Source organism: Hemitrygon akajei, chromosome 6 (assembly GCF_048418815.1).
Source record: "Hemitrygon akajei chromosome 6, sHemAka1.3, whole genome shotgun sequence".
NCBI classification, from domain to species: Eukaryota; Metazoa; Chordata; class Chondrichthyes; order Myliobatiformes; family Dasyatidae; genus Hemitrygon; species Hemitrygon akajei.
Genome location: NC_133129.1, coordinates 10,398,653 through 10,425,744, shown reverse-complemented (window position 1 = coordinate 10,425,744; position 27,092 = coordinate 10,398,653). Strand labels below are relative to the sequence as shown.

The 27,092-nt window shown below is 44.6% G+C and overlaps 1 protein-coding gene across 1 annotated transcript in view; it reads left to right on the top strand.

Moving 5' to 3' along the window:
• LOC140728850 (uncharacterized) overlaps positions 1–27,092 on the top strand; it is a 235,780-nt gene that overhangs the window by 61,118 nt on the left and 147,570 nt on the right. Inside the window, exons 16-21 of the mRNA XM_073047854.1 lie at positions 2,419–2,445; positions 3,600–3,746; positions 8,658–8,936; positions 10,870–10,987; positions 17,522–17,601; positions 20,147–23,748. Of these exons, the coding sequence (XP_072903955.1) occupies positions 2,419–2,445; positions 3,600–3,746; positions 8,658–8,936; positions 10,870–10,987; positions 17,522–17,601; positions 20,147–23,748 (4,253 nt within the window). The remainder of the gene's footprint in view (positions 1–2,418; positions 2,446–3,599; positions 3,747–8,657; positions 8,937–10,869; positions 10,988–17,521; positions 17,602–20,146; positions 23,749–27,092) is intronic.

Sequence of the window (27,092 nt, the reverse complement as noted above, 5' to 3'; positions counted from 1 at the left end):
ACTGCTCGATCACCCAGGCTGATCAGATTGCTATCTCAATGCCCTTGATAGCTTTAAAATCAATAATTCTACTTCCAGCATTTTTTAAGGAACAAAGTTCTAAAGATTCATTGTCCTCTGAGAGAAAAAAAACCCACCTCATTTTTTGCTTAAATAGTAAAAACCAACACCATCACACTGAGCACGGGGGCCCCCCAGGGTTGTGTGCTCAGTCCACTGCTGTTCACTCTGCTGACCCATGACTGTGCAGCAACACACAGCTCAAACCATATCATCAAGTTCGCCAATGACACGACCGTGGTGGGTCTCATCAGCAAGAACGATGAGTCAGCTTACAGAGAGGAGGTGCAGTTGCTAACAGACTGGTGCAGAGCCAACAACCTGTCTCTTAATGTGAACAAAACAAAAGAGATGGTTGTTGACCTCCGGAGGGCACGGAGCGACCACTCCCCGCTGAACATCGATGGCTCCTCGGTAGAGATCGTAAAGAGCCCCAAATTTCTTGGTGTTCACCTGACGGAGAATCTCACCTGGTCCCTCAACACAAGCTCCATTGCAAAGAAAGCCCAGCAGTTTCTCTACATTCTGTGAGGCTGAGGAAAGTCCATCTCCCACCCCCCATCCTCATCACATTCTACAGGGGTTGTATTGAGAGCATCCTGAGCAACTGCATCACTGCCTGGTTCAGAAATTGCACCATCTCGGATCGCAAGACCCTGCAGCGGATAGTGATGTCAGCTGAGAAGATCATCGGGGTCTCTCTTCCCGCCGTCATGGACATTTACACTACACGCTGTATCCGCAAAGGAAACAGCATTATGAAGGACCCCACGCACCCCTCATACAAACTCTTCTCCCTCCTGCCATCTGGGAAAAGGCACCGAAGCATTCAGGCTCTCACGACCAGACTATGTAACAGCTTCTTCCCCCAAGCCATCAGACTCCTCAATACCCGAAGCCTGGACTGACACCTTGCCCTACTGTCCTGTTTATTATTTATTGTAATGCCTGCACTGTTTTTGTGCACTTTATGCAGTCCAGTGTAGGTCTGTAGTCTAGTGTAGCTTTCTCTGTGTTGTTTTTTTTAAGTAGTTCAGTCTAGTTTTTATACTGTGTCATGTAACACCATGGTCCTGAAAAACGTTGTCTCATTTTTACTGTGTACTGTACCAGCAGTTACGGTCGAAATGACAATAAAAGTGACTTGACTTGACTTGACGAACGGGAACCCATGGTTCTAGATTTTTCCATGGCCACTCAGAGTCTTAGATGTTTCAATTCAACTCTCGCTCTTCTCAACTCCAGCAACACAAGTCAATCCCACCAACTTCTTCTGACAGGTCAACTTTCTGAACTCAAGACTATAAAGCTTCTCAAGTTGCAACACACAAGGGACCTGGAGGAGCTCGACGGGTCAGACAGCATCTATAGAGGGAAATGGACAGTCGATGTCTCAGATTGAGACTCATCACTGGGGCTATCCATTTCCCTCTATAGATCCTGGCTGACCTGCTGAGTTCCTCCAGGTCTCTCTCTCTTTCACTCACTTCTCCCGAAGGAAGGTCCTTGTGTTTGAGTAAGAGAGTCTCTCTCCCTCAATGCTGTTGGTGGATGGGGCTGGACAAGGTTTAATCGACTTGGATTGTAGGTTTCGACTCTAATTTAGGTTTATGATGCGTTCTCATTCTAGTTTAGTTTGTTACTACTTCTGAGCAATTTTTGAATCGGGGTGGCCACAGATGATGAAATTTGCCTTTTGATTTTATGTTTTATATTCTGTGTTTTCACTCTTTCTGTGCTGCCATTTGTGTGATATTTTCCCGTTGGGGGGAAGGAGCGTTTGATGTTTGACATTTTTCTTTGAACAGGTTGGTTCCATGGTGTTTCTTTGTTTCGTGACTGTCTGTGGGGAAGAAGAATCTCAGGGTTGACTACACCATTCGCAGTTTGATAATGAATGTGCTTTGAACCTTTGAATGTTTCTGTGATGCTCCGCATTTCCAGTATCTGCATTCCCTTGGGTCTCCAAAGCTCCTCCCATCTGTGATTTGTAAATATCGTCACGAGTTCCTGAGTTGATATTGTCCAGATCACACAAAGGATGCAAAAATCTGTCCAACTACTTCCTTCAGAAATAAGTTATCATAAATAACCAATAATTTATCATAGCATAAAGCAGAATGAATAAATGTATTTATCACAGATTGAATCTCAAGGTTGTATATGGTGTATATGTAATTTACTTTGAACTCTGAACAGGTCACCTTGCCAAATGTGGGACATTTAGAACTAAGTTTGAGCTACCTATAAAATTAATAGCAGGATTTCTGTAGCATTTATCTCAATCAGTTTTTTTCTATGTAATACTTCTAACAAAAGTCAAATTATAATTGAGAATATCTTTGCTCTGTGTTTCAGCATCTGACTGTGAGAATTATAACCGAGGTATGTTGTGCTTTCCTTGCCTGACACTTGTGACTGATCCTGTGATCTGAGTAAGCAGCACCTTCATTCTGTCTGATGTGTTAGATAGAGAAAGCTGTTCATCATATAAGGAACAGAACAGTTATGTTGCAGTGACTTTTACCATAAAACATCATTCACATATTCACTGTTCTGAGTTTAAACATTGTACAAAAGTAACGTGATTTTTGGGGATCGGTCCTGGGTCTGTTCTTTATAATCTGTCTTAAATATTTAGATCATAATGTGGAAAACTGTTCCAGTTAGTTTGAGGATGACACCAAGATTGAGGGGGCCGTGCTTATCAAAGCTTGAAAAGTGATCTGGATCAGCTGAAAATTGGCAGATGGAATTCAATGCAGACAAGTGAAGGGTTTACACGGTGAATAATAGGGCACTGAGGTGTGGAGTGGAACAATGGGACCTTGAAATACTGATCCATAATCCAGAATTCCCTGGCAGTGGCATCACAGGCAGACGGGCTTGTAAAGAGAGCTTTTGGCCTTTATAAATCAGATTTTCGAGTACAAGAGTTGAGATTCGATGTTGAAATTGGATAAGACATTGATGAGGCCAAATTTGGAGTATTGTGTGCAGTTCTGGTCACCTACCTACAAGAAAGATGTCAATAAGATTGAAAGAGGGCAGAAAAGCCTTTTGAGGATGTTGCTAGGAATTCAGGACAGGGAAAAGTTGAATAGGTTAGGACTTTGTTCTCTGGAGTGCAGGAGAATGAGGACAGATCTTACAGAGGTACAGTAAACAAAATTGGAGTGGAGTGAACCATCAGCCCCAGCACTTACTTCACAGATTAACTCAAAGTGGTAGTTTCAGGACCAGAGGCTGGAGACAGAAAATCCTAGAATGATGGATGCTGATATCATAGAATCTATAAACTTTACAGCAAGACAGGAGTCACTCAGCCCATCATGTCCAGTCTTGCCAAAAGTAGAGCTACCTGGGGTTTCAATACAATAGGCTGTACAAGTGAGATTCTAAGTTGATAATGTTATTACCTTCTCCCTCTGCTGTCCAGGAGTCTGGCATTGCATGCTGCAGGGAAAGAGATTTTGAAATTAGTGAGGTTAGATTCTAAACATTAGATGACAAATGATGTTTATCCTTTTTCCTTTCAGAACCTGGCACCGGACCGCTTTCTATCTTTAATAAGAATGGTCAGGCCATTTCCGTAGAGGCGGCCAGCCGAGGTCTGTCGTTAGAAAAGCAGAGCAGCTCGAAGGAACTGTGGACAAGCTTTATGGTCACACCGGCTCTGTACAAAGGTAATGCCAGTAAGTGAGACGTTCTGACAGAGCCCACATTGTGCTAGCAGTTGCTTTGTTACCTTAACTGTGGCTTAGAGTCATAGAGTGATGGAACACTACAGCACAGATTCAGGCCCTTCAGCCCATCTAGTCCGTGGCAAACTGTTATTCTGTCAAAGAGTCATTTAACACTACAGCACGGATACAGGCCCTTTGGCCCAAAGAGTCTGTGCTGAACCATTAATGTGCCCGGTCCCACTGACCTGCACCCAGACAATCCCCCTCCACACCTACCACCCATGTACCTTCACACTACGCCTCTTGGTTGTTGAGATATTTTTTAATGCAGATGAAATCACCTTCCAGCTTGTGTTCCTTCCCCTCCACCCACCTTCTTATTCTGGCATCTTCCCGCTTCCTTTCCAGTCCTGATGAAGGGTCTCAGCCGGAAACATTGACTATTCTTTCCGTAGATGTTTCTGATGATGTGCTGAATTCCTCCAGCATTTTACGTGTGCTGCTCTGGATTTCCAGCATCTGCAGAGTCTCTTGTATTGAATTTTTAAAAACATTCCTTTCCTTCTGAGTGATCCGCTGAGAAAATCTCTGTCCTTTCTTGGGAAGAGTGGGGGCGAGGATTAGTAGTGGGTAAGAGGACATTTCCCCAGAAGAGGTGGTGGTCCAGAAACATCTCCAATGTTGCTATGTAAAGCAGCTGCCTTGCATATCATCAGTGCACGCAGGGTCCACCATGTCCAATAGTTGATCAGCACAGGGTTGGGCCCATCAGTGGACTGTGAATGGTAATGGCTAATATGGGGGGGGGGGGGAACATAATCGTAAGGTGAATAGAGTAACATATCGGGGGGATTGCCAGAGGTTTGTTTAAACATGGATAGAGCTTGGTGTGTGGAACATGCTGCTAGAGCTGCTGTTTGACACAGATCCATTTGGGACATTTAAGAGACACATAGATGAAAGAACACATGGGCTATGTAGGAGGGTGGGGTTAGATTGATCTTAAAGTAGACCATACTGGCTGTGTGGTGAAAAAGGCATAACACCACCTCTTTCACCTCAGATGCTTGAGGAAGTTTGATATGGGCCCCCAGATCCTAAGAACTTTCTACAGGGGCACAATTGAGAGCATCCTGACTGGCTGCATCACTGCCTGGTATGGGAACTGTACTTCCATCAATGGCAGGACTCTGCAGAGAGTGGTGCAGACAGCTCAGCGCATCTGTAGATGTGAACTTCCCATGGTTCAGGACATTTACAAAGAGAGGTGTGTAAAAAGGGCCCGAAGGATCATTGGGGACCCAAGTCACCCCAACCACAAACTGTTCCAGCTGCTACCATCTGGGAATCGGTACCACAGCAAAAAAGCCAGGACCAACAGGCTCCGGGACAGCTTCTTCCACCAGGCCATCAGACTGATGAACTCACACTGACACAACTGTATATCTATGTCATATTGACTCTCCTGTTGTACACAATATTCATTATAAATTACTATAATAGCACATTGCACATTTACACAGAGATGTAATGTAAACATTACTCCTCATGGATATGAAGGATGTAAGCAATAAATTCAATTCAATAAGACCATTGCAATAGGAGCAGAATTAGGCCATTCAGCCCATCAAATCTGCTCTGCCATTCCATCACGGCTGGTCCATTTCCCTCTCAACTCCATTCTTCTGCCTTTACTCTGTTCCCTTTCCCACGCTGACTAATCAAGAATCCATCACCCTCCACATTAAATACACCCACTGGCTTGTCCTCCACAGCCACCTGTGGCAATGAATTCCACAGATCTCCACCCTCTGGTCCTCTTCTCTGTTCTAAATTGGCATCACTCTATTCTGTGTCCTCTGAAACATCCTCTCCACATCCACTCTGTCGAGGTTTTCCAATATTCGACAGGTTTCATCGAATGCTCCTCATACAATAACCCTTTCCATTCTTAGAATCATTCTTATGAACCCCCTCCAAATCCTCAACAATGTCAGCACATCCTTTCTTAGATAAGGGGCCTAAAACTGCTCAGAAATCTCCAACTGAGGCCTCACCAGGGCTTTATAAAGCCTAACATAACATCCTGGCTTTTATATTCCAGTCTTCAAGAAATGAATGCTTACATCTCATTTACCTTCCATGCCACTGGCTCAACCTGCAAGTTAACCTTTAGGGAACCCTGCACAAGAACTCCCAAGACCTTTTGTGCATCAGACTTTTTAATTTTCTGCCCATTAAGAAAATAGTCTTCACTTTTCTTCCTTCTACCAAAGTGCATGACCATACACCTTCTGACACAATATTCCATCTACCACATGTGTGCCCATTCTCCTAATCTGGGTAAGTCCATATGAAGCCTCCCTGCTTCCTCAACACTACCTGCCCCTCCACCTATCTTCATATTGCCTGTAGACTTAGCTATGTCATCAATTTCATCAGCCAAACCATTGGCATATAATGTAAAAAGAAATGGTCCCAACACCAAACCCTGCAGAACACTAGTCACTGGCAGCCAATCAGAAAAGGCCCCTATTATTCTCACTCTATGCCTCCGGTCATCAGCCAATCTTCTATCCATGCCAGTATCTTTCCTGTAATACCGCGGGCTCTTATCTTGTGTGGCACCTTGTCAAAGGCCTTCTGAAAATCCAAGTGCACGACATCCACTGATTCTCCTTGGTCTATCCTGCTTGCTATTTCCAACAGGATAGTCAGGCAAGATTTTCTGGTCCAGGTGACTAATCTAACCTCAAACCTTTCAGTTTCCCAAGCACCTTCTCCCTAGGAATAGCAATTGTACTCACTTCTGTCCCCTGATATTCTCAAACCTCCCGCATTCAGCGAGTGTTTTCAACAGTGAAGTCTGATGCGAAACACTTACTCCATTTATCCACCATTTCCTTTCCCTGCATTGCTACCTCCCCAGTGGGCTAATATCTACTCTTGCTTCTTTTTACTCTTTATATATCTGAAAAACCTTTTGTATCCTCTTTGATATTATTGGCTAGCTTACCTTTATATTTAATCTTTTCCTTCCTTGTGGCTCTTTAGTTGCCTTCTGTTGGATTTTAAAAGTTTCCCAATCCTCTAATGTTTGCTCGATTATATGCCCTCCCCTTGGCTTTTACGTTGGCTTTGACTTCCCTTGTCAGCCTCGGTGGTGTCATCCCGCCTTTAGAATACTTCTTTGGGTTGTATCTATCCTGCGCCTTCTGAATTGCTCCCAGAATTTCCAGCCTTTTCTGTTCTGCCGTCATGTCCTCTTCCAATCAATTTTGGCCAGCTCCTTTCTCATGCCTCTATAATTCTCCTTACACTACTGTTCAAGTCAAGTCACTTTTATTGTCATTTTGACCATAACTGCTGGTACAGTACATAGTAAAATGAGATGACGTTTTTCAGGACCATGGTTTACATGACACAGCACAAAAACTAGACTGAACTACGTAATTAAAAAAAAACAGAGAAAGCTACACTAGACTACAGACCTACACTGGACTGCATAAAGTGCACAAAAACAGTGCAGGCATTACAATAAATAATAAACAGGACAATAGGGCAAGGTATCAGTCCAGGCTTCGGGTATTGAGGAGTCTGATAGCTTGGGGGAAGAAACTGTTACATAGTCTGATCGTGAGAGCCCAAATGCTTCAGAGCCTTTTCCCAGATGGCAGGAGGGAGAAGAGATTGTATGAGGGGTGCATGGGGTCCTTCATGATGCTGTTTGCTTTGTGGATGCAGCGTGTAGTGTAAATGTCCATGATGGCGGGAAGAGAGACCCCGATGATCTTCTCAGCTGACCTCACTATCCGCTGCAGGATCTTGCGATCCGAGATGGTGCAATTTCCGAACCAGGCAGTGATGTAGCTGCTCAGGATGCTCTCAATACAACCCCTGTAGAATGTGATGAGGATGGGGGGGGGGGGGGGGTGGGAGATGGACTTTCCTCAGCCTTCGCAGATAGTAGAGACACTGCTGGGCTTTCTTTTCTATGGAACTGGTGTTGAGGGACCAGGTGAGATTCTCCGTCAGATGAACAACAAGATATTTGGTGCTCTTAATGATCTCTACCGAGGAGCCATTGATGTTCAGCGGGGAGTGGTCGCTCCGTGCCCTCCTGAAGTCAACAACCATCTCTTTTGTTTTGTTCACATTAAGAGACAGGTTGTTGGTTCTGCACCAGTCCGTTAGCCACTGCACCTCCTCTCTGTAAGCTGACTCGTCGTTCTTGCTGATGAGACCCACCACTGTTGTGTCATTGGCGAGCTTGATGATATGGTTTGAGCTGTGTGTTATACAGATACACCCGACTTTAGCTTCTGCCTCTCAAATTGCAGGGTGAATTCTGCTGGGCTATTGTCCCAAAGCCTCTCCACTCTAACACCGTTCCACCTACACAGTGGCCACTCCAACAATGGCTATTCTGCTTGTCCCTGCTTGATTTTTCTTTACCCTTTGTAATGAATCCCGATTTGATTCAGCAGCTGAAGAAAAAGATTTGGTTAAAAGGTTAGCACAATGTTGTGGGCTGAAGGGCCTGTAGTGTACTCTCCTGTTCTAAGTTCTACCTTCTACACCTCACATTTGAATCAGTTTGCTGCTGCAATATGATCACCTATTTATCATCAGTTCTAGGAGTTTAAATATGCAAGCATAAACACATTGTAAATAGCAAGATCTGTGACAATGCCTTTCCACTGTCGAGCTCTTTCAAGCCAACACAGACAGCACCTTACTAACGAAGGCCTTTGGATCTGAAAAGTTAATCCTGTTCCCCTCTCCGCAGATGCTGCCTGACCAAGTGTTTCCTGAATTCTCTGATTTTATTCCAATATTGCATTTTCTGTTTTATACTGGCTAGAATATCTTTCAGTCCTGTTGTCTAAGTATTTCTCTTTGAATTTTCAGCGTCGCTGAATGGCCTTTCACTGGAATCTGTGAACTACCCGAATTATTTTGTCCGTTATTATGATAATGGGACAGTTTCTCTTGAGAAGTGGCAGATGGCTAATGAGTTTCTGAAACAAGCCTCATTTGTCATCCATAAGAATAAATGGTTTGACAATCACGATGCGTTTGAATCATACATTTCTCCAAACCACTATCTCACTGCCGATCCAAATGGACATTTATCAATGAGAGGCTATACTGTCGGGAATGAGGACAATATGAGTTTCACGTACACAGGTAATTCTTCTTTAGCTTATTTTCAGAATGTAAGCGTCTCCAGAAAAAAATCGTACTTCACTTACGTCAGTGACGCCCATCTGAGAGCTGTGTACAGTCACAGTCTCCCTACTTCAAGCCGGATCGTGCAGCCCATCACCTTCACACTGACCTGTGGCCACCTATCCATATTAATTCATGTCCCACAGCCTGAAGTGCCTTGTCGATTCTGGTCCTATCAGTGACTCTGCTTCTGCACCCTTTCCGGCAGTGTCTTCACCACCGTCTGGGTGAGAAAGGGCCCTCTTACATCTCTTACTCCAAGTCAAAGCTGTCTAGTATTATTCGTCTCTGGTAAGAGAAAGTTCGAGATAAGAGATCTATCTATACCCCTCATAGTTCTATACAGCTCAATCATGTCCTCTTATAACTTCCTCCACTGCAGGGCAAACAGACCCTGTCTCCATTCCCTCCTCACTCTAACGCTGTCCATTCCAGGCAACGTCCTGCTGAATCTCTCACAGGCCATTGTCCCTCTGTTCCTCAGTGCTGTCTGGAAGGGCGCAAATTGGTAAATTTGCTTACCACTGTCACATGTACCAGATGGATCCAACCAAAGTTTTCTAGAGCAGCAACATTATATCTCAGCTCTTGAAGCCAATCCCCAGCTAATGAAGCTTCCACACCATTCATCATCTTAACTATCCCATCAACTTGCGCAGTAACTGAGGGATGGTCTCATAAGGCTCCTCTGTTCTTCCACTAGGAATTCTGCCATTAACCCTGTGCTCTGTTTCCAACATTCATCACTTCACACTTTACTGCATTGAACTCCATCTACCATTTCTTGTCCTAAGGAAAAACATCAACCCCCAACCTCCATGGGCAAAAAAACCCCAAATCACATGAACAGCAACAAGAACATCAAACCCCAAATCCCAAGTCATCGATAACAGAGGGTTTAAAGTAAGGGGTTAGGAGAATTGGTGGAGATTTGGCGGAGATTTGGCATTAGAGGATAGCTATAACATTTAAGTAGCATTATGATAGGCCTGTGAATCACTAAGGCATTGTAGGCTTATGGTCTGTTGGGAACTGGTATTTGTATAGATTGGCATTGGATGACCAGCAGGAATATGATGGGCTGAAGAGCCTCTTTTCCACAGTTGATACTTTCATAACAATGTTGGCCTGATCCAAGTCCTGCTCATCGTAGATTTAAGTCAGGCCCAGTCAGTGAGCCTCCACGAGCTCAGATAGTGATGACTTCTGGAACTGGCTTCCTGCATGGAGAATTATTGACCATGTCTGCTAATGTGGAGATAAAAGGAGTCTTTTGTCTATTGACTACAAACTTCAGAACTGAAGTTGTTGCAAACACATGAAATACTTCCCTTAACTGACAAGTGATTTCATGTGGAGATATGGTGTCGGCCAGGCCCTTCTGGCCCACCGAGCCACACCGTCCCACAACTCAACTATTAAACACTAGCCTGTTCACAGGCAGTTTACAGTGACCAGTTACCTACTAACCAGTACGTCTATGGACTGTGGTAAGAAACTGGAGATAATCCCACAAATCTTCAGCAAATTTATTTTGAAAACTGTTGACAGAATAATGATGATTGTCTGAACATCAGGGCATTTCATATCGACACAGATGTAGAGATTAGTCGATGAATTGACAACTGTAAGTTGCCTCTAATGTAGGTGGGAGGATGGAGAATCAAGGAAGGGGAGCTGATGGAGATACAAGGGAACTGGGATCAGCGACAGCGTGGATGGGAGCAGATGCTGTGTTTCTGTGTCCCAGGATTCTCCATCACTCCGTCGCTCTGTGCCCAGAATGATCATCGAGGAAATCATCTGTTTTCACTCTTTAAGCGATATAAACCTTTCTGCAAGGAAGGGAAATTAATTGCCAGCATTTCTTATAATTCTGTTACATTTGCAGAGAGTGACTCTGTGATGAAAAACTACGTCCCGTGTAAGTGGAGGTATCGACCGTGTGAAAACCCTTGTACAAAGACCTGCCAGGACCCGCTGGGAGCCAAGTGTACACTGATATTAAAGTAAGTGTATAGTCCCCGCACAAGCCACACTTCCCTCGAACAGAGGCACCATCAAATGAAAAGCACGAGGGCAGCATGTTAGCGTAGCGGTTTCTCCAGTTCCCGCGGTGTCTGTAAGCAGCTTAATCTTTCTCCTGGTGATCGTGCGGCTGCTCTGACCTACTCCCACATTCCAAAGGATACGCTCTGTGCCACTGAAAGCGTAACACATTTGTGGGCAAGGATGGAATGCCGAGACTTTATAAAGCACGGGTGAGGCCTCTCTCGGAGTATTCGCAGCAGTTTCAGGCCCCTTATCGAAGAAGGATGTGCTGACGTTGGAGAGGGTTCAAAGGAGGCTCAGAAAAAGGATTTCAGAATGTCGTATGAAGACCGTTTGATGGCTCTGAGCCTGTACTCACTGGAATTCAGAAGAATAGGGGTGACCTCATTGAAACCTATCGAATGGTGAAAGACCTTGATAGAGTGGATGTGGAGAGGATGTTTCCTGTGGTGAAAGAGTCTGACACCAGAGGACACAGACTCAAAATAGAGGGGTGTCCTTTTAGAATGGAGTTGAGGAGGAATTTCTTTAGCCAGAGGGTGGTGAATCTCTGGAATTCGTTGCCACAGGTAGCTGTGGAGGCCAAGTCATTATGTATCTTTAAGGCAGAGGTTGATAGATTCATGATTGGTCAGGGCATGAAGGGATACACTGCAGGAGACTGGGCAGTGAGGAAAATTGGATCAGCCATGATGAAATGGCGGAGCATACTCAATGGGCCAAATGGCCTAATTCTGCCCCTATATATAATGGTCATATGGTCTAAATTCAAGTTAAATTATCATTCACCATGCATGGGTACAGCTGAACAAGACAGTGTTCCTCTGGCGCCAAGGTGCACAGCACTTTTAAAATAGGGAGCACTCACACTGATGCAAAAAACATATATATGGGTGAAGTCGATGAGTGACGTGTCCCACAAATTAATGGTTAAGCTCCGGGCAATGCGCAGACAAAAATACGCATGCAATCCAACCTGTCATTCCACTGGTCGAACACTGGGGGGCAGCACGGACAGGAGAGGCCAGCACTGCCTCTGGCGTTTCCTCTCCTCGTCTGCAGCAGCAGGCTGGTCTGTGACTAGAGGCCACACAGCTCCCTCACCATCTGTCATGTCACAAAACAAGGCATCTTATATCATCAGTGTACACCAGGCTCTTTCAATCACAAGAGAAACATCCAAGACAATCAGCCATGTTACGCTTTCACTGCCTTGACACACCAATACATTTTAAAAGGCATCTGGATAAGCAGATGCATAGGAGGGGTTCAGAGGGATATGGGCAAATCAGACCAGTTTGGTGGGCACATGGTGAGTTGAAATAGGGGCCTGTTTCTGTGCTATAGAACCATAGAAAACCTACAGTACCATACAGGCCCTTCAGCCCACAATGCTGTGCCAAATATGTACTTACCATAGAATGTACCTATTTTTTAAGCTCCATGTACCTATCCAGGAGTTTCTTAAAGGGCCCTATCGCATCTGCCTCCACCACTGTCGCTGGCAGCCCATTCCACGCACTCACCACTCTCTGTGTAAAAAAAAAACTTACCCCTGACATTTCTTCTGTACCTACTTCCAAGCACCATAAAACTGTGCCCTCTCGTGCTAGCCATTTCAGCCCTGTGGGGAAAAGCCTCTGACTATCCACATAATCAATGCCTCTCATCATCTTATACACCTCTATCAGGTCACCTCTCATCCTCCATCACTCCAAGGAGAAAAGGCCAAGTTCACTCAACCTGTTCTCATAACACATGTTCCCCAATCCAGGCAACACCCTTGTAAATCTCATCTGCACCCTTTCTATGGCTTTCACATCCTTCCTGTAGTGAGGCGACCAGAAATTAGCACAATGCTCCAAGTGGGGTCTGACCAGGGACCTATATAGCTGTAACATTACCTCTCGGCTCTTAAACTCAATCCCATGGTTGATGAAGGCCAATGTACTATATGACTTCTTAACCACAGTCAACCTGCGCAGCTGCTTTGAGTGTCCTATGGACTCGGACCCCAAGATCCTTCTGATCCTCCACACTGTCAAGAGTCTTACCACTAATACAATATTCTGCCATCATATTTTGAAATGAACCACCTCTCACTTATCTGGGTTGAACTCTGTCTGCCACTTTTTAGCCCAGTTTTACATCCTATCAATGTCCCATTGTAACCTCTGACAACCCTACACACTAACCACAACACCTCCAAACTGTGTCATCAGCAAACTTACTAACCCATCCCTCCACTTCCTCGTCCAGGTCATATATAAAAATCACAAAGTATAGGGGTCCCAGAACAGATCCCTGAGGCACACCACTGGTCACCGACCTCCATGCAGAATATGACCCGTCTACAACCACTCTTTGCCTTCTGTGGGCAAGCTAGTTCTGGATCCACAAAGCAAGGTCCCCTTGGATCCCATGCCTCCTTACTTTCTCAATAAGCCTTGCATGGGGTACCTTATCAAATGCCTTGCTGAAATCCATATACACTACATCTACTGCTCTTCCTTCATCAATGTGTTTAGTCATATCCTCAAAAAATTCAATCAGGCTCATAAGGCATGACCTGCCCTTGACAAAGCCATGCTGACTATTCTTAATCATATTATGCCTCTCCAAATATTCATAAATCCTGCCTCTCAGGATCTGTTCCATCAACTCACTGGTCTATAATTTCCTGGGCTATCTCTACTCCCTCCCTTGAATAAGGGAACAACATCTGCAACCCTCCAATCCTCTGGAATCGCTCCCGTCCCCATTGCTGATGCAAAGATCATTGCCAGAAGCTCAGCAATCTCCTTCCTCGCCTCCCACAGGAGCCTGGTGTACATCTCGTCCAGTCCTGGAGACTTATCCAACTTGATGCTTTCCAAAAGCTCCAGCACATCCTCTCTTTTGATGTCTATATGCTCAAGCTTTTCAGTCCGCTGTAAGTCATCATTACAATCACCAAGGTCCTTTTCCGTAGTGATTACTGAAGTAAAGTATTCATTAAGTACTTCTGCTCTCTGCTCCAGTTCCATACACACTTTTCCACTGTCACACTTGATGGCTGCTATTCTCTCACGTCTTATCCTCTTGCTCTTCACATACTTGTAGAATGCCTTGGGGGTTTTCCTTAATCCTGCCCGCCAAGGCCTTCTCATAGCCCCTTCTGGCTCTCCTAATTTCATTCTTAAGCTTCTTCCTGCTAGCCTTATAATCTTCTGGATCTCTATCATTACCTAGTTTTTTGAACCTTTTATAAGCTTTTCTTTTCTTCTTGACTAGATTTTCAACTACCTTTGTACACCACGGTTCCTGTACCCTACCATCCTTTCCCCGTCTCATTGGAATGTACCTATGCAGAACGCCATGCAAATATTCCCTGAACATTTGCCACATTTCTGCCGTACATTTCCCTGAGAAAATCTGTTCCCAATTTATGCTTCCAAGTTCCTACCTGACTTTCCCCTTACTTCAATTAAACGTTTTCCTAACTTGTCTGTTCCTATCCCTCTCCAATGCTATGGTAAATGAGATAGAATTGTGATCACTGTCTCCAAAATGCTCTCCCACTGAGAGACCTGACACCTGACCAGGTTCATTTCTCAATATCAGATCAAGTACAGCTTCTCCTTTTGTAGGCGTCTCTCCATATCGTGTCAGGAAACCTTCCTGAACACACCTAACAAACTCCACCCCATCTAACCCCCTTTGCTCTAGGAAGATGCCAATCAATATTCGGGAAATTAAAATTTCCCACCACAACAACCTTGTTATTATTACACCTTTCCGGAATCTGTCTCCCTATCTGCTCCTCGACATCCATTTTACTATTGGGTGGTCCATAAAAAACACCCTGCAGAGTTATTAACCCCTTCCTGTTCCTAACTTCCACCCACAGAGACTCCGTAGACAACCCCTCCATGACTATCTTCTTTTCTGCAGCCGTGACACTATCTCTGATCAACAGTGCCATATCCCCACCTCTTTTGCCTCCCTCCCTGTCCTTTCTGAAACATCTAGAGCCTGGCACTGGAATTAACCATTCCTGCCCCTGAGCCATCCAAGTATCACTTGGTGCTGTAAGTTCAAGTAAACAGCGACGAGACCTCGGTGGTGGCAGGGTGCTCATTAGTCTCACAGCCTGAGGGAAAAAGCTGTTATTCAGTGTGACCGTTCTAGTCCCTATGCTCCTGTAACTCCTTCCTGGCGGTAGTGGGTCAGAGAGATTGTGACGTGGGTGGGATGTTTTATAACCATATAACAATTACAGCACAGAAAAAGGCCATCTCGGCCCTTCTAGTCTGTGCCGAACGCTTACTCTCACCTAGTCCCACTGATCCGCACTCAGCCCACAACCCTCCGTTCCTTTCCTGTCCATATACCTATCCAATTTTACTTTAAATTACAATACCAAACCTGCCTCTACCACTTCTACTGGAAGCTCGTTCCACACAGCTACCACTCTCTGAGTAAAGAAGTTCCCCCTCGTGTTACCGTCTAAACTTTTGCCCCTTAACTCTCAACTCATGTCCTCTTGTTTGAATCTCCCCTACTCTCAATGGAAAAAGCCTATCCACGTCAACTCTACCTATCCTCCTCATTATTTTAAATACCCCTATCAAGCCCCCCTCAACCTTCTACGCACCAAAGAATAAAGACCTAACTTGTTTGACCTTTCCCTGTAACTTAAGTGCTGAAACCCAGGTAACATTCTAGTAAATCTTCTCTGTACTCTCTCTATTTTGTTGACATCTTTCCTATAACTCGGTGACCGGAACTGTACACCATACTCCAAATTCAGCCTTATCAATGCCTTGTACAATTTTAACATTACATCCCAACTCCTATACTCAATGCTCTGATTTATAAAGGCCAACATACCAAAAGCTTTCTTCACCACCCTATCCACACGAGATTCCACCTTCAGGGAACTATGCACCATTATTCCTAGATCACTCTGTTCTACTGCATTCTTCAATGCCCTACCATTTACCATCTATGTCCTATTTGGATTATTCCTACCAAAATGTAGCACCTCACACTTATCAGCATTAAACTCCATCTGCCATCGCTCAGCCCACTCTTCTAACTGGCCTAAATCTCTCTGCAAACTTTGAAAACCTACTTCATTATCCACAACGCCACCTACCTTAGTATCATCTGCATACTTACTAATCCAATTTACCACCCCATCATCCAAATCATTAATGTATATGACAAATAACATTGGACCCAGTACAGATCCCTGAGGCACACCACTAGTCACTGGCCTCCAACCTGACAAACAGTTATCCACCACTACTCTCTGGCATCTCCCATCCAGCCACTGTTGAATCCATTTTACTACTTCAATATTAATACCTAATGATTGAACCTTCCTAACTAACCTTCTGTGTGGAACCTTGTCAAAGGCCTTACTGAAGTCCACATAGACAACATCCACTCTTTTACTCACGTCAACTTTCCTCGTAACCTCTTCAAAAAATTCACTAAGATTTGTCAAACATGACCTTCCACGCACAAATCCATGTTGACTGTTCCTAATCAGACCCTGTCTATCCAGATAATTATATATACTATCTCTAAGAATACTCTCCATTAATTTACCCACCACTGACGTCAAACTGACAGGCCTATAATTGCTAGGTTTACTCTTAGAACCCTTTTTAAACAATGGAACCACATGAGCAATAGGCCAATCCTCCTGCATCATCCTGGTTTCTAATGACATTTGAAATATTTCTGTCAGAGCCCCTGCTATTTCTACACTAACCTCCTTCAAGGTCCTCGGGAATATCCTGTCAGGACCTGGAGATTTATCCACTTTTATATTCCTTAAAAGCGCCAGTACTTCCTCCTCTTTAATTGTCATAGTTTCCATAACTTCCCTACTTGTTTCCCTTACCTTACACAATTCAATATCCTTCTCCTTAGTGAATATCGAAGAAAAGAAATTGTTCAAAATCTCCCCCATCTCTTTTGGCTCCACACATAGCTGTCCACTCTGATTCTCTAAGGGACCAATTTTATCCATCATTATCCTTTTGCTATTAATATAACTGTAGAAACCTTTTGGATTTATTTTCACCTTACTTGCCAAAATAACCTCGTATCTTCTTTTCTAATTTTTTTCTTAAGATTCTTCTTACATTCTTTATATTCCTCAAGTACCTCATTTATTCCAAGCTGCCTATATTTATTGTAGATATCTCTCTTTTTCCTAACCAAGTTTCCAATATCCCTTGAAAACCAAAGTGCCTTTTTGGGTGCCTTGTCTACACTGCTTCTAATAAATGTCACAACTGGGAGGAAGGAGACCCAATGATCCTCTCAGTAGTTTTTACTGTGACTATCAACTCTAATTGTTACTGGAGAAGTGTACAAGCACCTGTGGGAAAGATATCAATCAATGCTAGTTTCCCCTTTCGTGTAACTCCTACACCGTAACAATAGCATCCTGATCATCTCACTGAATGGCATGTCCCCATTTTCTTCCACAGAATTGAAGGCTGTTTTCCATATTGTCCAGAAGATATGCTACTGGATGAAATAACACACAGATGTGTGCATCTGGCTGACTGTAAGTTTGCAAAGGTGCTAATCAAAATGGCATTCCTTTACTTTGTGGGAGTTCAAATAATAGTGAAATGATTCATTTAGGGTCTGAAACATGAAATCAAAGAAAGTGTGATAATTGGCTAAAATTTGACATTTTCAAGTAGCTGGCACAGTACCATAGGGGTTAACACAGGCTATTACATTGCCAGCAACCCTGGTCCAGTTCCTACCACTCTCTGTAAGGAGTTTGTACATTCTCTTCATGACCCCACGAGTTTCCTCTGGGTGCTCTGCTTTGCTCCAACAATTCAAAGGCTTACCGGTTGGTGGGTTAGTTGGTTACATGAGTGGGCGTTGGGACCCACTGGGCTGGGAGGGCCTGTCACCATGCAGTATCTCTAAATAAAATAAAAATAAATAATGAAAATGTCAACTCTTGCCAGACTTTAGACTGCACTGCAGGGATTGGGATGTCATTAACATTGTACGAGACGTTGGGCAGACTGCACTGCAGGGATTGGGATGTCACTAACATTGTACGAGACGTTGGGCAAGCTGTGATGCAGGAATTGGGATGTCACTAACATTGTACGAGACGTTGGGCAGGCTGTGATACAGGAATTGGGATGTCATTAACATTGTACGAGACGTTGGGCAGGCTGTGATACAGGAATTGGGATGTCATTAACATTGTACGAGATGTTGGGCAGACTGTGATACAGGAATTGGGATGTCATTAACATTGTACGAGACGTTGGGCAGACTGTGATACAGGAATTGGGATGTCATTAACATTGTACGAGACGTTGGGCAGGCTGTGATGCAGGAATTGGGATGTCATTAACATTGTACGAGATGTTGGGCAGACTGTGATGCAGGAATTGGGATGTCACTAACATTGTACGAAACGTTGGACAGACTGTGATGCAGGAATTGGGATGTCACTAACATTGTACGAGACATTGGGCAGACTGTGACGCAGGAACTGGGATGTCATTAACATTGTACGAGATGTTGGGCAGACTGTGATGCAGGAATTGGGATGTCACTAACATTGTACGAGACATTGGGCAGACTGTGACGCAGGAACTGGGATGTCATTAACATTGTACGAGATGTTGGGCAGACTGTGATGCAGGAATTGGGATGTCATTAATATTGTACGAGACGTTGGGCAGACTGTGATGCAGGAACTGGGATGTCATTAATATTGTACGAGACGTTGGGCAGACTGTGATGCAGGAACTGGGATGTCATTAACATTGTACGAGATGTTGGGCAGACTGTGATGCAGGAATTGGGATGTCACTAACATTGTACGAGACATTGGGCAGACTGTGACGCAGGAACTGGGATGTCATTAACATTGTACGAGATGTTGGGCAGACTGTGATGCAGGAATTGGGATGTCACTAACATTGTACGAGACGTTGGGCAGGCTGTGATGCAGGAATTGGGATGTCACTAACATTGTACGAGACGTTGGGCAGACTGTGATGCAGGAACTGGGATGTCATTAATATTGTACGAGATGTTGGGCAGACTGTGATGCAGGAATTGGGATGTCATTAACATTGTACGAGACGTTGGGCAGACTGTGATGCAGGAATTGGGATGTCACTAACATTGTACGAGACGTTGGGCAGACTGTGATGCAGGAACTGGGATGTCATTAATATTGTACGAGATGTTGGGCAGACTGTGATGCAGGAATTGGGATGTCATTAACATTGTACGAGACGTTGGGCAGACTGTGATGCAGGAATTGGGATGCCATTAAAATTGTACGAGACGTTGGGCAGACTGTGATGCAGGAATTGGGATGTCATTAATATTGTACGAGATGTTGGGCAGACTGTGATGCAGGAATTGGGATGCCATTAACATTGTACGAGACGTTGGGCAGGCTGTGATACAGGAATTGGGATGCCATTAACATTGTATGAGATGTTGGCAGACTGTGATGCAGGAATTGGGATGTCATTAACATTGTACGAGACGTTGGGCAGACTGTGATACAGGAATTGGGATGTCATTAACATTGTACGAGACATTGGGCAGACTGTGATGCAGGAATTGGGATGTCATTAACTGATTTAAATGTCAGCAAGTACCCACCTACCAGAGCCTGAGTTTCAGGCAGTGCATTGCCTGGCCTTAAACTGGCATATGGGCGTGGATAGGTGGGCAGAGTTCCAAAGCTTTCATGTTGTAACCTCACACCCTCCTGTGGCCCCAATCATTTTGTCTAAAATGAGGACCCCTAGTATCCCGGCCAATGTAACTGTTGTCACAGTGCTGTCTAAGGTAAGTGTGGATACGTACTTCTATAGACAAGATTGTTACATCAGTCCATAGTGAATTTTGAAATGGAATCCAGTGACCAAGGTGCAATTATATCATGAATAAGTGGGTTATTCATAATAAATTAAATTTAAGAATAATTCTATTACGAATCATTATATTATAAATAAATGTTGCTAAAGTTTCCATTATAATTCAAAGGATATCTTTCAAGACAGACAAAATTCAAATTCAAATCAGTAGAACATTTCTTACTTCTCTAGGTAACTCACCTGCAACATCACTTGGAATGGAACCAGAAGCTGAGAGTGAATCCTTGGCCACCGGCTCCAGTTCACACTCATTTGAACCCAAACTCACTGAGAACCATGCAAACTCTTCCTCAGCTACGGCCACCAATAAAAATGAAACTGCTTCAGAAACTGTGGTAAGTCACATCATTGTTAATAAGGAACTCTCCACCAATGACATGACCCCTCTAATGTTGGGCGCCCACTCCACCGCAGAGCCTTTTGATACTGTCAAAATCTCGACCAGTAGAACTCCAGAAGACAGGGATACCAGAAAAAGTACCATTCACCCAATAGGAAGCAGCCACACTAACGAAACTGCTCCTGGAACTATGGGTATTCTCCTTAATGAAACTACTCACAATACAAGCAGAATCGAAGACAAACGCAACACTACTACTCTGGAAAATTACCCCAGTACAGCTTCTCCTGCAACTGAAGGTATGCAGTTGAAAATAGCTGTTCATGAAATTACAGCCACCTACAACAATGCAACCAATTTGGCAACAAGGGAGTCCCATGCCACTGCAAGGTATCCTGAGACTAGGGAACCCCAAGCTCATGCAGCCAATCCTGAACGTACTGACAATCACGCCAATGTAATTGGTCCTGAAACTGGAATCATTCACACACATACAGCTAGTTCTGAAACTACAGGTGTCAACTATAGAGCCACACCAGCGATCACAGGTAATGACACGGTCTCAGTTTTCCATGAGACTCGCAGCATTAACAAAGCCACTCCAGGAACTTTGTCCAACAATGTTGATACATCTGCTTTTGAATCTATAAGGAACCATGACAATATAATTATTTGGGATACCAGAAGATTCCACAGTGATAAAAGTGTTCAGGATACAAGGAATGCGCTTAGTGGCTATAAAACTGCTCCACTAACAATGAGCAAAGACTCGGATGTTCCAGAAATTCCTCATTCTTCTGCTGATCCAATAACCTCTGAATCAAGGGAAAGAGTCATAATCAAAATCACCCCCAGGAACCTGAGAAACATCAGGGAAATCACTGCAAAAGCTCCCAAAGATAAGAAGATGGAAACCCATGCAGCTGCTGCCAAAACTAGTGTTACACTCATCAATACGTCTGCTCCAGAAACTAGATTCACTCACACTGATGCAACGCATAACCACACCAATGCATTCCCTGAAATTAACGTGAAATTCCCTGAAGCCAGTGTCACCTTCACCAATATGACCTATATCGAAGCTAGGAGCAGCTGGGAAAATGAGACCACTCCTCAACCTCGTGACACCCACACCACTGCAGCTCTCAAAGCAAATCTCTTACGTCCAGCACCCACCATCATCCACACCAATGTTTCTAAAGCAAGTGATGCCCACAACAGTCCTGAAACTAGCATCGTTTTAACTGGTAGAACTTCTGAAATTAGTGGCACCTACACCACGACAGCTGGAATTGTCCACATCACTGCAAACACCCCAGGATCCAGAATAACCCATAATTCAGCCCCTCCTGAAAATAGTGACATCCAGCCCGATAAAGCTGTTCCTGATGGTAGTGTCATTGACATTAATACCACCAACCATGAAACTAACACCAGCTACACCACTGCAAGAGTTCCCGAAGCAAGAGGCAGCCATTACAATGGAACTTCTGCTGAAATTGTTGATACCCCCACCAGTCCTGAATCTGCCGTCACCCTCAACAATGCAACCTCTCCTGGTTTCAGCGCTCCTCGAACTGGCATCGACGTAGCTGCTCCTGAATCTAACGTCACCCACGTCAATGCCGCCAGTCCGAAAGCCAGCACCAACCCCGATAATTTCTCTGCTAAACCTAGAGCTGCCTATGTCAGTGTAAGTACTGTGGTCCACACTAATGCAACAGCTCAGGCAATTCATGTCAGCCACCCTGGTGCAACCAGTAGGGAAATACATACCAGTGCATCTCTCAATGGAACTAGACACAGGGAGAAAAAATCAGCTCTTGTTGAACCTCATATCCATTCTAATATAACTACCTGGGAAGCTGGCATCCTCTATGTCAACACAACGGCTGGTGAAGCGAGCGGCATGCTCTCCGATGCAGCCACGGAAACTAGCATTACCCACACTGACGCAGTCTCTCCTGAAATTGCTGGCCTCTACAACAAAGCAACAATTGCTCAGACCGCTGCAAGCAAAGCGGCTCCTATCAAGAATAATGCAACCCCCACCCGTGAAACCTTCACCAGTACATCTGCCCCTGAAACTGCCACCCCTGTCAACGAAACTAGCATCACCAGCACTTCTCCACCTGAACATCGTCTCACCCACGTCAATCGAAACTGTCCTGAGACTGACAACCCACAAACCAATAGAACTGCTTTCGATTCTAATGTCGACCGCACAGATACACCTGTTCTTAAAACTAGCAACACCTACATTAATGCAACGGCAAATGAAATTCATGTCAGCAGCACCAATGAAAATTCTCCTACAACTACCAGTAGTTACGGAACTGAAATTAGCATCAACCACGCTAGTGCAACAGTTCAGGAAGTGAGTTTCACTGACACAAGTGCAAGCCCTGCTCAAGTGACTGGTTCACAAGCCGGTGTAACTTCCCCTGAAAGCTGGCATCCTCACACCAGTGCAGCGGGTCCTGAAGATAGCATTGTATGCGCCAGTGGTGAAATCAGTGTAATCAATATTAATGCAACTTCTCCTGAAAACACTGCTACTTACACCAATGCAACCACTCCTGATTCGCGTGTCATGCACTCCGATGCGATGGGTCCTGAAACTGCCTTCATCCAAACCAGTGCAACCACACCTGAACCTAGGGAGGTCCACACCCATACAACATCTCTTGGAACAAAGCACAGCTGCATCAGTGTATCTGATCGTGGAATTAGGGACATTAATGTCCATTTATCAATGGGGAATTATACTGAGTCAGCCCCTCCTGGAACTAGTGCAGCTGAACAAAGGAAAATGGCTGCACATCGAACTGTTTCTGGAGTGTGGAGCAGCTCCACCAATACTACTGCCCCTGAAACTATGAACTATGAGCTCAATACAACAGATCAAATGACCTTGGATATGATCATCAACGCACAGGTCCGTGAAAGCTTTAGCATCGAACCCAATACAACAACTCCTGAAATCAGAGATGCTGCACCCTCTGTAAACTTCCGTGAAGTGCTTAGTGCCCACAGGAATATCAGGAACCACATGATAATGGACAATATCATTACTTTCATGGGTCTGAAGACACGGAAAACCAAAAGCAATGCAAGAGCATTGGAATTGGGCCTCACCAGGTCAACAAAAACGCCTGAAGCAGCAGCTGTCAAATCTATTGCAGGCACTTCTGAGATAAAGGGCTCCAGGACAAACACAACTGCTCTGGAAAGAATTGGCCACAGCAAGAATCCCACTGCTCCTGAGACCACTGGCAATGATCTGCTCACTGCTGTACCTGTGGTCACCAGCTACAGCACTCCTGGAACGGGTATCTCCACCAACACAACTCCTGAAACTGTGGTTACTGAGACCAATTCAACTGTTCCCAGAACTAGAGGTATCTCCACTAGTACGACAACTCCTCAAACCGTGAGTACTGAGATCATTTGTTCCACTCCTGAAATTAGAAACATTCACATCCTAGTGAAAGATTCCAAAAGTAGTTTTCAATGTTAAAATAACTATTTATAGAACATAGAATAGTACAGCACATTACAGGCCCTTCGGCCCACAATGTTGTGCCAACCCTCAAACCCTGCCTCCCATATCACCCCCCACCTTAAATTCCTCCATATACCTGTCTAGTAGTCTCTTAAACTTCACTAGTGTATCTGCCTCCACCACTGACTCAGGCAGTGCATTCCACGCACCAACCACTCTCTGAGTGAAAAACCTTCCTCTAATATCCCCCTTGAACTTCCCTCCCCTTACCTTAAAGCCATGTCCTCTTGTACTGAGCAGTGGTGCCCTGGGGAAGAGAAGCTGGCTGTCCACTCTGTCTATTCCTCTTAATATCTTGTATACCTCTATCATGTCTCCTCTCATCCTCCTTCTCTCCAAAGAGTAAAGCCCTAGCTCCCTTAATCTCTGATCATAATCCATACTCTGTAAACCAGGCAGCATCCTGGTAAATCTCCTCTGTACCCTTTCTAATGCTTCCACATCCTTCCTATAGTGAGGCGACCAGAACTGGACACAGTACTCCAAGTGTGGCCTAACTAGAGTTTTATAGAGCTGCATCATTACATCGCGTCTCTTAAACTCTATCTCTCGACTTATGAAAGCTAACACCCCATAAGCTTTCTTAACTACCCTATCTACCGGTTAGGCAACTTTCAGGGATCTGTGGACATGTACCCCCAGATCCCTCTGCTCCTCCACACCACCAAGTATCCTGCCATTTACTTTGTAATCTGCCTTGGAGTTTGTCCTTCCAAAGTGTACCACCTCACACTTCTCCGGGTTGAACTCCATCTGCCACTTCTCAGCCCACTTCTGCATCCTATCAATGTCTCTCTGCAATCTTTGACAATCCTCTACACTATCTACAACACCACCAACCTTTGTGTCGTCTGCAAACTTGCCAACCTACCCTTCTACCCCCACATCCAGGTCGTTCATAAAAATCACGAAAAGTAGAGGTCTCAGAACAGATCCTTGTGGGACACCACTAGTAACAACCCTCCAATCTGAATGTACTCCCTCCACCACGACCCTCTGCCTTCTGCAGGCAAACCAATTCTGAATCCACCTGGCCAAACTTCCCTGGATCCCATGCCTTCTGACTTTCTGAATAAGCCTACCGTGTGGAACATTGTCAAATGCCTTACTAAAATCCATGTAGATCACATCCACTGCACTACCCTCATCTATATGTCTGGTCACCTCCTCAAAGAACTCTATCAAGCTCGTTAGGCACGATCTGCCCTTCACAAAGCCGTGCTGATTGTCCCTGATCAGACCATGATTCTCTAAATGCCCATAGATCCTATCTCTAAGAATCTTTTACTACAGCTTTCCCACCACAGACGTAAGGCTCACTGGTCTATAATTACCTGGACTATCCCTACTACCTTTTTTGAACAAGGGGACAACATTCGCCTCCCTCCAATCCTCCGGTACCATTCCCGTGGACAACGAGGACATTAAGATCCTAGCCAGAGGCTCAGCAATCTCTTCCCTCGCCTCGTGGAGCAGCCTGGGGAATATTCCATCAGGCCCTGGGGACTTATCCATCCTGATGTATTTTAACAACTCCAACACCTCCTCTCCCTTAATATCAACATGCTCTAGAACATCAACCTCACTCATATTGTCCTCACTGTCATCAAGTTCCCTCTCATTGGTGAATACCGAAGAGAAGTATTCATTGAGGACCTCGCTCACTTCCACAGCCTCCAGGCACATCTTCCCACTTTTATCTCTAATCAGTCCTACCTTCACTCCTGTCAACCTTATGAGACCAATTATGAGACTCATCCATTTATGAGACCAATTCAGAACATATTTAATGAGCAAATTGCTACAGAATTCTAGGGTAACAAAAATATTGTGAGCTCTTGTATCCTGAATCAGTTAATGTGCTGAATGTGTCTTTAACTTGCTCTGCCATTGTCAAGTGAACATTGGAAAAGAAGGGCAGGTAATGGTGGAATGGGCACAGTACTGGGGATTGGCTCGGGGTATTAGGGAAATCTCAGTTAACTGCAAGGCTTCAACTCAAGAACTCTTAGAAATTGTATTGTATGAGGCAAATAAACCTAATGCTTACTCTGTGTGTGTGTGTGTGTGTGTGTGTGTGTGTGTGTGTGTGTGTGTGTGTGTGTGTGTGTGTGTGTGTGTGTGTGTGTGAGTGTGTGTGCATGTGAGTGTGTGTGCATGTGAGTGTGTGCACATGTGGGTGTGTGTGTATGTACAAACAAGTGTGAGAGTGTGTGTGTGTGAGTGTGTGCGCATGTGAGTGTGTGCGCATGTGAGTGTGTGTGTGAGTGTGTGGGTGAGTGTGTGTGCGTGTGAGTGTGTGCACATGTGGGTGTATGTGAGTGTGTGTGTGTATGTACAAACAAATGTGAGTGTGTGTGTGTGTACAAATGAGTGTGAGAGTGTGTGTGTGAGTGTGTGCACATGTGGGTGTGTGTGAGTGTGTGTGTGTATGTACAAACAAGTGTGAGAGTGTGTGTGTGAGTGTGTGCGCATGTGAGTGTGTGGGTGAGTGTGTGTGTGTGTGAGTGTGTGCACGTGTGTGTGTATATGTACAAACGAGTGTGAGAGTGTGTGTGTGTATGTACAAATGAGTGTGAGAGTGTGTGTGAGTGTGTGCATGTGAGTGTGTGCACATGTGGGTGTGTGTGAGTGTGTGTGTATGTACAAACAAGTGTGAGAGTGTGTGTGTGAGTGTGTGGGTGAGTGTGTGTGCATGTGAGTGTGTGTGTGTGTGTATGTACAAACGAGTGTGAGAGTGTGTGTGTGAGTGTGTGGGTGAGTGAGTGTGTGCGTGTGAGTGTGTGCACGTGTGTGTGTGTGTGTGCATGTATGTGCATCAGTGTGCATGTGTGTGACTGTGTGTGTGTATGTGCAACATATTTAAAGGCATTTGAAGAAAGCAATCTTTGTTGAGGTTGCAGTGGACAGCGAGGAAGCCTGGCATGGCTCGCAGTGGGATCTGTCCAGCTGGAGAAAAGGGTTGCAAATGGCAGGTGGAGTTTAATGCAGACAATTGCAAGGTAGGACCAACTATAGAAGGTCTTACACAGTGAACGGTAGGGCACTGAGGAACGTGGCACAACAAAGTGATCTGTGAATACAGGTCCATAATTTATTGAAAGAGGCATCACAGGTAGATAGGGTCGTAAAGAAAGGTTTTGTCTCATTGGCTTCATAAATCAAAGTACTGAGTACAGGAGATGGGATGTTATGTTGAAGTTGTATAAGAC